At 37.3% G+C, this 12,629-nt stretch overlaps 1 protein-coding gene across 3 annotated transcripts in view; it reads left to right on the top strand.

Moving 5' to 3' along the window:
- SFMBT1 (Scm like with four mbt domains 1) overlaps positions 1-12,629 on the top strand; it is a 126,081-nt gene that overhangs the window by 76,267 nt on the left and 37,185 nt on the right. For all 3 annotated transcript variants that reach the window (XM_060022683.1, XM_060022681.1, XM_060022682.1), the window contains one exon: positions 3,595-3,689. In XM_060022683.1, coding sequence (XP_059878666.1) covers positions 3,595-3,689 — 95 coding nt within the window. The remainder of the gene's footprint in view (positions 1-3,594; positions 3,690-12,629) is intronic.

Raw genomic sequence — 12,629 nt, 5'->3', positions numbered from 1 at the left:
GCCAATGCAGGGGACACGGGTTCAGGCCCTGGTCCGGGAAGATCCCATATGCCACGGAGCAACTAAGCCCATGTGCCACAACTACTGCACCTGCGCTCTAGAGCCCATGCCACAGCTACTGAGCCTGCGTGCCGCAACTATTGAAGCCTGCACACCTAGAGCCTGTGCTCTGCAACAAGAGAAGCCACCACAATGAGAAGCCCATGCACCGCAACGAAGAGTAGCCCCTGCTTGCTGAAACTAGAGAAAGCCCATGCACAGCAACGAAGACCCGACGCAGCCAAAAATAAATAAAATAAATTTATTAAAATTAAAATAAATAAATTCTCTTTTCATGTGTTTTGCTGACTTTTCTATCAGATCATTAGTCTAGTTTCTTCTCAGTTTTTAGGTAGTTTTTGATGAATGAGAGATTTTAGTCCTTTCATTCACTGCTTTTATTGTTGTTATTGTTTATTTTTAAATCAGCGTGCTATTTGAGGGACTAGGGTTCTTGCCAAGGACCATGAATATGAATGTCCAGCCTTGTTGTGTTTTAGTGATGGAAGTTGAATTTCTACTGGCTCATACTTCCAGGATGCTCCCAATAAGTCTTTGTTGGTTTGTTGTATTTCTAGGGAAAATTTTCAAATACATAGAAATGAAAACAATATAGGAAACACCCACGTACCTACAATGCAGAATTTAAAAATTAATAAATAATAAATTAACATTGTCCAATATTTGTTTTCATTTTCAAAATTGCGGTAAAGTATCCATAACATAAAATTGACCATTTCAGCCATTTTTAAGTGTACTGTTCAGTGGCATTACATTACATACATTCACGTCATTGTGCAGCTATTACCACCGTCCATCTCCAAAACTTTTTCATCTTCCCATACTGAAACTCTGTACCCATTAAACACTAACTCCCCATTCCCCTCTCCCCCCAGTCCTTGGAAACTACCATTCTTCTTTCTGTCTCTATGAATTTGACCACTCTAACTACCTCAAGTAAGTGGAATCATAGAATATTTGATCTTTTGTGGCTGGCTTGTTTCATTTAGTGTAATGTTCTCATGGTTCATCCACATTGTAGCCTGTAGCCTGTGTCAGAATTTCCTTCCTTTGTTTTCAGAGATGTGGTGCTTTATATATATATATATATATATATATATATATATATATATAAATTTATTTATTTATTTTTGGCTGCATTGGGTCTTCATTGCTGCATGAGGGCTTTCTTTAGTTGTGGCGAGCAAGGGCTACTCTTCGCTGTGGTGCACGTGCTTCTCATTGCGGTGGCTTCTCTTGTTGCAGAGCACGGGCTCTAGGCATGCAGGCTTCAGTAGTTGTGGCACGTGGGCTCAGTTGTAGTGGCTCATGGGCTCTAGAGCTCAGCCTCAGTAGTTGTGGCGTACGGGCTTAGTTGCTCTGCGGCATGTGAGATCTTCCCAGACCAGGGCTCGAACCCATGTCCCCTGCATTGGCAGGCGGATTCTTAACCACTGTGCCACCAGGGAAGCCCCTCCTTCCTTATTATGACTAAATAATATTTCATTGCATGCATATAGCACATTTTGTTTATCCATTCATCTGTTGATGGACACTTGAGTCAGTTACTTCCGCCTTTTGGCTATTGTGAATATTGCTGCTATAAACATTCATGTATAGATATCTGTTTGAGTCCCTGCTATCAGTTCTTTTGGGTATATACCCAGAAGTGGAATTGCTGGATCATATGGTAATTATATTTTTAATTTTTTGAGACACCACCAAAAATTTTTCCACTGTGGCTGTAACATTTTATATTCCGAGACCAGCAGTGCACAAAGATTCCAGTTTCTCACAGCCTTGCCTACACTTATTTTCTGCTTTTTTGATAATAGCCATCCTAATGACTGTGAGGTGGTATCTCACTGAGGTTTTGATATGCATTTCCCTAATGATGTTGAACATGTTTTCATTTCTTAAATAAAACATAATACAGTTTAAGGCTCTTTTGTACTTTCCTTCTAATCTTCTTTGCTTCCCTCCCTCCCCAAAGGTAGCACTGTTAATGTATATTCTTCCCATCCTTTTTTTATACTGTTGTTGATTTGTATTTATAAACATTATATTGCAGTTTTGTTTTGAAGCCTAAATTGTATCTTGTGCTTTTCATTCTGCACCTGCTGTTTTTACTTGATGTGATTTTTTTGAGATTTATATATGTCAATATAGTTCATTTATTTCAGCTGCTATATGTAGTAGTACTCCGTTGTAGGATTGCCATAATTTATCTATTCTTCTACTGATTGCTTCTGTCTGTTGCTGTTAGAAACAGTGCTGTGGTGAGCATCCTTGTATTTGCCTCCTTGTGTTTGTGTAAAGCACAGGCTCCCCAAGGGTATACTCATTCAGCAGCTGTTTATCACAGACTTCCTAGTGACAGGCATTGTTTTGGGCGGTGGGGATAGTCAGTGAACAAAACCCTGCTCTTAGGGAGCTTATGTGAATTGGGATTATTGGATTCCAATGGAGTGTTTGAATCTTTGCTCACTCATCAAAAATGTATTGAGTCTCTGCTGTGACAGAGATGTAGGAGTGACCAAAACAAAGTTCCTGTCTTCACAGAGTTTATTGTCTAATGGGGAAGATAAAAAGACATGGTATGCTTGTAGATAGGAATGAATGCTGTGAAGATAATGAAAGCAGAGGCTGGAGGTTTCTACTTTAGATGCACACTGATGTAAGGCCTTTCTGGTGGAAGGCTTTTCTGGAGAGGTGTTGAGTAGAGGCTTGAATGACGTAAAGCTGTCAATGACAGGGGAATGAGTCTAAGCGGAGGAAATAACAAACGCAGAGACTTTGAGGAAAGAACATGGTTAGAGAGGAGTGGCAAGAAACTCAGTGTCCCTCGAGTGCAGTGAGCAAACAAGAGGCTGGTTGGGGATGCAGAGTCAAGGTCGGGAACTAGGGGTCAGATCACATAGGGCCTTTGCAGTCTCCCAAATTTTAGATTTTATTGTGTGATTAAAAGGTGAAAGATATTGTAGTTAGACCTTGCACTTAGAGAGATAGCAGTAGAAATGGTGGAAGGTGATTAGATTTGGGATATTTTTAAAGGTAGTGCCCAGAATTTTCTGATGGATTGGATGTGAGATGTGAAAGAAAGGGAAGAAAATAAGGATAACTCCACAGTTTTTGGATTGAATCAAAATATCAACCATTGGTAACTTTTACTCAGTTGGAGAGTACTAAGGAAGAACAGATTGAAAATTTAAGTTTGAAATGCCTATTAAGGATCTCAGATATTTGGCATTAGATACTAAATTACAGTACAAAGGGTTTATAGTAGTTACACTCTCACCAGCTTTATGTGATCTATTTAGGTGAATCCCAGATAGATCCCAGCAGGAGACAGCATGTCACACTCTATGGTGTTGAGATTCATTGACAATCAGTGCACTAAGGGAACCTGCTATTTAAAAAGAATACTTAGTTATTTTGTGTGAAAAGTCAATTAACTTGTGAAGTAAATTGTAAGGTTTACTAAGTTTATGTTTTTATACCTTAAGTTTTTTTTTAATTGAGTCTTACCTGTTTTTGTGTTGTTTTTAATTCCAGATGCTGGATCTGGAGTGGAAGAAGTGGAATTAAGCTGGGAAGACTATCTAGAAGAGACAGGATCCACAGCAGTTCCCTACGGGTCTTTTAAACATGTGAGCGGTGACTATATTGCTTGACTTACTATATTTCTTTTCTTTGACTCACTGCACCATCAGTAGAGAGTTTAGAGTTATTTTAAGGTAGAATACTTGAGAGAATTTGAGTGCTTTTTCTTTTTCCCCCCGTTGCCACTTTTATTAAGAAAACTTGACATATTCTAAAACCCTTTTGGTTTTGTGCATTTTTTGCCACTCGATGCCAACCTGTCTTTTTTGACCAGTCATGAATATTCCTTTATTTTTGTCAAAAAAAAACCCAAAAACCTCTTCAGTTGAAGAAAATGATTTATAGTCTGGTACAGGCAGACCTTGGAGCTGTTGCGGGTTCAGTTCCAGACCACCACAGTAAGGCAAGTGTTGCAATAAAGTGCAAGTCACACGAATTTTTTGGTTTCCCAGTACATATAAAAGTATGTTTAAACTATACTATAGTCTGTTAAGTGTGCAATAGCGTTATGTCTAAAAAAAAGTACATACCTTAATTTTAAAATACATTATTGCTTAAGAGTGCTAGTCATCATCTGAGCCTTTAGTGAGTAGTCTTTGTGCTGGTGGAGGGTGTTACCTAAATGTTGATGCTGCTGACTGGTCAGGGTGGTGGTGGCTGAAGGGTTGGGGTGGCCGTGGCAGTTTCTTGAAAAAAGACAACAGTGAAGTTTGCCCCATGGATTGACTCTTCCTTTTACGAATGATTCCTCTGTAGGTGCAATGCTATTTGATAGCATTTTACCCATAGTAGAAGTTCTTTCAAAATTGGAGTCAATTCTCAAGCCCTGCCACTGCTTTATCAACTAAGTGTATGTAATATTCTAAATCCTTTGTTGTCATTTCAACAATCTTCACAGCATCTTCACCAGGAGTAGATTCCATCTCAAGAAAGCTCATCCATGAGAAGAAACTCCTGGGACTTCCCTGGTGGTCCAGTGGTTAGGATTCCACAGTGCCAATGCAGGGGGAATGGGTTCGATCCCTGGTCGGGGAACTAAGATCCCACATGCTATACGACGTGGCCAAAAGATTAAAAAAAAAAAAAAGAGGAAGAAGAAGAAGAAACTCCTCGTTTGTTCAGGTTTTATCATGAGATTGCACCAATTCAGTCACATTTTCAGGCATCACTTCTAGTTTTCTTGCTGTTCCACCCCATTGGCAGTTACTTTCTCCACTGAAGTCCTGAACCCCTCAAAGTCATCCGTGAGGGTTGGAATCAGCTTCTTCCAAACACCTGTTAATGTTCATTTTGACCTCTTCCCATGGTTCACAAATGTAATTAAAGGCATCTAGAATGATGAATCCTTTCCAGGAGGCTTTCAATTGTTAGATTCATCAGAGGAATCACTATAGCAGCTACGGCTTCATGAAATGTATTTTTTAAGTAGTCAGACTTGAAAGTTGAAATGACTTCTTGATCCATAGGCTGCAGAATGGATGTTGTGTTTGCAGGCGTGAAAACATTATTAATCTTGTACATTTCCATCAGAACTCTTGGGTAACCAGATGCATTGTCAGTGAGCAGTACTATTTTGAAAGGAATCTTTTTCTGAGTAGTAGGTCTCAACAGTGGGCTTAAAATATGCAGTAAACCATGTTGAAAACAGATGTGCGGTCATCCAGGCTTTGTTTTCCCATTTATAGAGCACAGGCAGGTTAGATTTAGTATAATTCTTAAAGGCCCTAGGAGTTTTTCATGGTAAATGAGCGCTGGCTTCAGCTTAAGCTCACCATCTGCATTAGCCCCTAACAAGAGAGTCAGCTTGTCCTTTGAAGCTTTGAAGCCAGGCTTTGACTTCTCTGGCTATGGAAGTCCTAGATGGCATTTTCTTCCATCTTCTTCCAAGATAAGGCTGTTTCATCTACACTGAAAATCTGTTATTTAGTGTAGCTACCTCCATCCATTATCTTAGCTGGATCTTCTGGATAACTTGCTGCAGCTTCTACATCAGCACTCGCTGCTCCACCTTGCACTTTTATGTTATAGAAATGTCCTTTTTCCTTCAACCTCATGAACCAGCCTCTGCTAGCTTCACACTTTTCTTCTGCAGCTTCCTCTCTGAGCCTTAATAAAATTGAAGAGAGTTAGGGCTTTGCTCTGGATTAGGACTTGGCCTAACCATAAACCTGAATCAGTATATGGTGAAGGGCTGCCAAATATAGTAAAAATCAAGCATGGATATAGGAAGATGTTGAGAAGGGATGGCTATGACTAGCAGATCATGGACAAAACTGGTAGAACTCAGAACTCTAGAGCAATGGTAATGTATGTCCAAGCCACCGGCAAGAGTTTTACATAACCAAGTTTGGCACGAAGGAAGGAGGGAAGACAGGGCTGAAGAAGGAATTAGAGATAAACCACATTTGCAAAGAGGAAGAGTGTAAGATAGTGAAAAAGCCTTCCTCATGGTGCATGTCTGGTGGAGAGAAGAACCCCCACTGTGGGAAAGGTACTAAGCTTTACCTGGGTCTTCAAGAGCAAAAGCATCAAACTGATTGGGGAAGGGATGTAGGTAGGAGAGGGGTAGGAATACATGCTGGAGCATCAGAAGTTCCCTACAGTTGGGGGAAGGTTAGGATCACTGAGAAGTTTCCACCCCCAAGACCAAGGGACACAGAATCTCACAAGACTGAGGCTGAATCTCAGAGAATGCTTGTCCCCCACTACCAAGTTAGAAAATTGTGGGCAGTAGAGGTCTCTTTGTGGGGGAGAGGCAAGAGTGTGGAGAGAGAGAGACAGTCACAAAGAGAAGTGTAGTTACAACAGGTGTAGTCACAAAGAGAAGATCTAAATGTGAGGGTGGAGCAGCTAATGTTGAGGGAAAAAACCGTATAGCAAATGAGCCTACAGCATAAATACCAGACAGTGCTAGTGGAATCTGAAGCCTATGGTACACTGTGAATAACTGTTAGCAACAATAAAACCCAAACCCAGCTCTACTCCTAACTAGATTGACTTAACCTTCTCTCTTGAACTTAAGACCTAAGAAGAAACATGCTCATTTCCAGGAGTAAATACTATGTGTCTCAGTCTTGACTGTTCTACCCAGGATGTCTAGCTTTCAACGAAAAATCATGAGAGACACACAGAAGGAAGAGAAAAACAGCAAAGTGTCAAGAGGCAAAGCATTCAATAGAACCAGACTTGTATGACCCAGATGTTTAAACTGTCAGAGAATTTTAAATAACTGTGATTAATACGTTAGAGGCTCTAGCAGAATAGGTGGACAACATGCATGAACAGAAGAGGAATTTCAGCAGAGATGGAAACTATTAGAAAGAATCTAATAGAAATGAAAAACATGGTAACAGATGAGTGCCTTTGACAGGCTCATCAGTTGACTTGACACAGATGAGGAAGAAATCAGTATACTTGAAGGTAAGTCAGTAGAAATCACCCAGACTGAAATATAAAGAGAAAAAAGTGGGGAAAAAACAGACTAGAACACCCAACAGCCGTGGACAGTATTAAAAAAAGAGTGTAATTTGTGTGTAATTGGAATCTCAGAAGGAGAAAAGAGCAGAGGTGAGGAAGAGATGTTTGAAGGGATAACGGCAGACAATTTTCCAAAGGAAAACAAAGATGCTACACCACAGATCAGAGAAGCTCACGCAATGCAAAACAGGATAATTAATAACAATAAAATATATTGTTGTCTGAATATATACATCATATTCAGACTGCTGAAATCCAAAGGGAAAGAGAAAATCTTGAAGGCAGCCAGAGGAAAAAAAGACACATTACATATAGAGGAACAAATATAAGAATTATAGTGAAATTTTTTTGGGAAACTATCCAAACCAGAGCACAGTGGAGTAAGATCTTTAAAGCGTTGAAAGAAATGAACCTATCAACCCAGAATTCTTCCCTCAGCAGAAATTTTTTCGAGAAGTGGAGAAGAAATATAGACCTTTTCAGGAAAACAAAAATTAAGAGGTTTCATTATCTACAAAAAAGTATTAGGAAGTTCTTAAGGCAGAAGGAATTTGAAATAAGACAGAAACTTAGATCTACAGAAAGAAAGAACAATAGAAATGGCATGGATGTAGCTAGATATAAAGTTCATTGTTTTCCTTATTTTTAGTGTCTCTAAAAGATACCAGTTTGAAACAAACAAAAAAATGGTAGCAGTATATTGTGTGTTTATAGCATATGTAACTATAGTAGCATAAAGGATGAGAGGGAGGATTTGGGAGTATATGGTTGTAAGATCTTTGTGCAGTACATGAAGTGGTATGGTATTATTTGTAAGTAGACTGCAATTAATTAAGAGATGCATATTGAAAATACTTCAGTGTTAAAGGTTTTTAAAAAATTAACTTCTTCCTCAGTGTTGTACAGGCACTAACATTCTCCATTTCCAGAACTTTTTCATCATCTCCAACAGAAACCCTGTATTCAGGGTTTCTCCCCTGGGTGGCTCCTCCCACTCTCCTCCCCCAGCCCTTAGTAACCTCTATTATACTTTCTGTCTCTGTGAATTTGCCTACTGCACATAAGTGAAATCATACAATATTTGTCCTTTTATGTTGGCTTATTTCACTTAGCACATCATTATACTTTTAGAAACTTTTTTAGTGGTTGCCCTTGTTTTTGCAATATACATTTACAACTAACCCAAGTTCTCTTTCAAGTAACACTATACCATTTCATGGATAGTGCCAGTAGCTAATATCAGAGTATTCCCAATTACTCCCTCCCAGGCCTTATAACATTGTTATCATTCGTTTCACTTACGCATAAGTTATAATCACCAAATAATTTGTTGCTGTTATTAATTTGAACAGTTATCTGTTAGATACATTAAGAATAAGAAAAATTAGATTTTATCTACGTTGATTCTTTCATATGTTTATTATATATTTATTCATTTATTCTATTGCTCTTCCTTTATGTAGATCTAGTTTCTGACATATATCATTTTCCTTCTTTCTGAGGAATGAATGAATGAAGTTTCCCAGCCACGCTGTGTGGCTTGCGGGATCTTAGTTCCCTGACCAGGGATTGAACCTGGGCCCTCGGCAGTGAAAGCGTGGAGTCCTGACCACTGGACTGCCAGGGAATTCTCTGAAGAATTTATTTTAATATTTCTTGCAAGAAATATTACTGGCAACAAAGTTCCTCAATTTTTGTTTGAGAAAAGTCTTTTATTTTGCTGAGTGCAGAATTCTAAGTTGGTGTCTTTTTTCTTTACGTAATTTAAATATTTCACTCCACTATTTTCTTACTTGAGTGTTTTCTTAAGAGGAGTCTGATGTAATTTTTATCCTTGCTTCTCTATAGGTAAGGTATTTTTTTCTCCTCTGTCGTCTTTCAAGAGTTTTTTCTTTGTCTTTGTTTTTCTGCAGTTTGAGTATCTTATGCCTAGGTTTAGATTTTTTTGTGTTATTTATACTGCTTGGTATTCTCTGGGCTTCTTGGATCTGTGGTTTGGTATCATTAATTTTGGGAAATTCTCAATCATTATTGCTTCAAATATTTCTTCTATTCTTTCTCTCTTTTCCTTCCAATATTTGTAGTACACTTATGTCACACTTTTTATAATTGTCCCACAGTTCTTTGGTATTCTTTTCCAACTTTCTCATTCTTTTTTCTCTTTGCTTTTCAGTTTTGAAAGTTTCTATTGACATTTTTTCTAGCTCACAGATTCTTTCCCTGGCTGACCCCAGTCTTGTGGTTGAGCCCATCAAGGAATGCTTCATTTTTGTTAGAGTGTTTTTGGTGTCTGTCATTTCATTTTGATTTTTCCTCGGAGTTTCTCTCTTCTTGCATCATCCATCTGTCTACTCTTTTCATTTAGAGCCCTTATCATATTAATCAGTTGTTTTGAATTCCTGGTATGTTACATCTCTGCCATATCTCAGCCTGGCTCTAATGTCTGCTCTGTTTCTTCAAACTGTGTTTTTTGTCTTTTAGTAGCTCTGTAAGTTTTTGTTGAAAGCTGGACATAATATACTGAGTAAAAGGAATAGAAATAAATAGGTCTTTAGTGTTTTATATTTACCCGGATAGAAGTTAGGTTGATTTTACCGTTTGTTGTAGCTACAGTTGTCAGAGGCTAAAATTTACTTTGGTGTCATTTATTTTGTCTCCTCTGTTTTACAGGAGCCCTCTTGATGTGGTGGTAAGGTGTGAGGAGAGCAAAAGCATTCTCTAGCCCTGTGAACTGGTCTCAGTGTTTTAGTGAACCTGAGTTGTGCATATCCTTTCCCCTATTTTGGAGGCTAGAGGGGGCTGGAGTTGCATATTTCCCTTACCTTAGATCAGGAAAACTCTGGTAAAGGTTTTGGTAAAACTAGTTGATTAGGACCTAGTAAAATAGTTTTTCTTGAGGATTAGTCTTGTTAAGAGCAGAATGCTTTGGATGTATTTCACAATGCTACTTTATTCTTCCCTCTGCCAGAAGTACTAGGAGATTTTTCTCTGATCTTTATTGTGAAAACCTGATAGGACTCCTGGGGTGGGGGTGGGGGGGCGGTAAACTCAGAGAAGTCCGTGGGCCGCCCTGAGACTGGGCCCCCATGGAGTTTTTACCTCTCAATCTTGTCCATACTGAGCCTCTAGCAATTCATTAATTACAGTTTGAGGTTTCCTACCCTGGTTTTAGTCCTGCAGAGGTTTCTGCTCTGTCTAGTATGTTGTAATTCTCTGTATCTGTCTGTCTGTCTCCAATTTTGAGCACAGCAGTTTTGCCCTATGACCTCAGTTCTCTGCTGGATCTAAGAAGAGTTGTTGATTTTTAGTTTGTTGAGGTTTTTTTTCTTCTTAGGACAGGAGTTCCAACATCCAAAAATCCTTACATGTCAAATTGAAACCCAGAAGTCCTGTATTGCTTTTCTGTTCTCTGTTTTATTTATCACTACTCTAATCTTTATTATTTCCTTCCTTATGCTAGCTTTGGGTTTAATTTGCTCTTCTTTTTCTAGTTTCTTCAGAAGTAAAGTTAGGGTGTTGATTGAGATCTTCCTTCTTTTTTAGTGCAGTCACATACAGCTACACATTTCCTGCTTAATGCTGCTTTTGCTGCCTCATAAATTTTGATGTATTTTTGTTATAATTTGTCTCAAAGTATTTTCTGATTTCCCTTGTAATTTCTTCTTTGATCTATTGGCTATTTAAGAATGTGTTTCATATCCACGTATTTGTGAATTTTCTAGTTTTCCTTCTGTTATTGAGTTCCAGTTTTATTTCATGGTGATTAGAAAAGATACTTTGTATGATTTGGTTTTTTGCCTAAAATTGTGGTCTGTCCTGGAGAATGTTCCATGTACATTTGAGAGGAATGTGTATTGTTGTTGAGTGGAGTGTTCTCTATATGTCTGTTAGTTCTAGTTGGTTTATACTCTTGTTCAAGTCTTCTGTTTCCTTTCTGTCTGATCATTCTATCCCATGTTGATTGTAGGGTACCAATTTGTTTAGAGATCAGCACAACCTTGATACCAAATCTCATAATATTTCAGGAAAGGAAAATTACAGAGACATGTCACTCATGACGACTAATGCATAAATAGCATAAAAAATAATAACAAACTAAATGTAGCTATATTTAAAAAGGATAGTACATTAATAAGTCGATTTTTTCCAGTAATACAAGATGGCCTAAGTGGCTTATTAACATTTGAAAATCAATGAGCATAATTCACCATAGTAGTAGAGTAAAGGAGAAAAATCACATTATCATCTCAATATATAAAGAAGATTATTGATAAAATTCCACATCCACTTATGATAAAACTCTTAGCAAACTACAGATGGGAATTCCCTTAATTTGATGAAGTGTATCTATAAAAAAATCTACAGCAAACTTTATTAATGGTAATATGATACATCTTTCTTTTTAATATGGAACAAGACAAAAATCATGCTGGTTAACATGATTTCTGTTTGATATTGTTTCGGAGGATCTAGCCAATATAATGTAAGAAAAACAATTAAAATGTATAAGAATTAGGAAGGAAGGGAAAAAGTCATTATTTGCAGATGAATAAAATAATTTACAGCTATATTATTAGAATTAAGGAGTAATTTTAGCAAGATTTTTAGATACAAGGTCGATATAAAAAGCCTTTTATTTCTATATACTAGCCGCAAACAGAAATGGAAACTGAAAGATGTGATTTACAATAACATAAAAAATATCAAATAGCTAGGAATAAAATGTAAGAAATATTTGCAAAGAAACTTCAAATATTTATATAAGTTAAAATGAAGGAATATACCTGTTCATCTATTGCAAGACTCACTATTGTAAAGATGTCAGTTCTCCACAAATAGATCTGTAGATTGACTGCAACCCAAGTCAAACAGCAAAAAAAAATTTAAGTAGAAATTGACAAACGGATTCCAACAAGTAAAACCTGACCCCTACCTAATACCACACACAGAGATTAACTCAAGGTGGATATTAGTTCTCAATATAAAAGGTTTCTAGAAAATAATATAATAGTATATCTTATGACCTCTACGGATAGGGAAAAGTTTGTTTAAAAATATAGAAAAACCATTAACTTTTTAAAGGAAAAATATTGATGAATCAGAGTATATTAAAATTAATAACTTCTGTTTATCAAACAACACCATCAAGAAAGTGATATTTGTAATACAAGTAATTGACAAACTGTATCCAGAATATTGACTCAATTAAAAATTGGCAAGAAATTTAGGCATTCCCTGGAAGAAGAAATCTAAATGGCTAATAAATAAAAAGGTTCTCAACTCTATTAATAATCAGAAAATGCAAATTAAAATTACAGTGAGATAATATAATACGTGTTTCAAAATGGTTAAAATGAAAAAGGTAGAAAATACAGTAATGTTGGTTAGAATGTTAAGGCAGAAGGATTTCTTGTATACTACTGGCAGAGTACATTGGTATAGCCACTTTGGAAAATATTTGTCTTTTTATTATAGGAATCCATGTAGGTATGCATCAAATGACATACAAA

Source organism: Delphinus delphis, chromosome 10, assembly GCF_949987515.2.
Source record: "Delphinus delphis chromosome 10, mDelDel1.2, whole genome shotgun sequence".
NCBI lineage: Eukaryota > Metazoa > Chordata > Mammalia > Artiodactyla > Delphinidae > Delphinus > Delphinus delphis.
The sequence above is the reverse complement of the archived record's forward strand: the minus strand, read 5'-3'. Positions and strand labels throughout refer to the sequence as shown.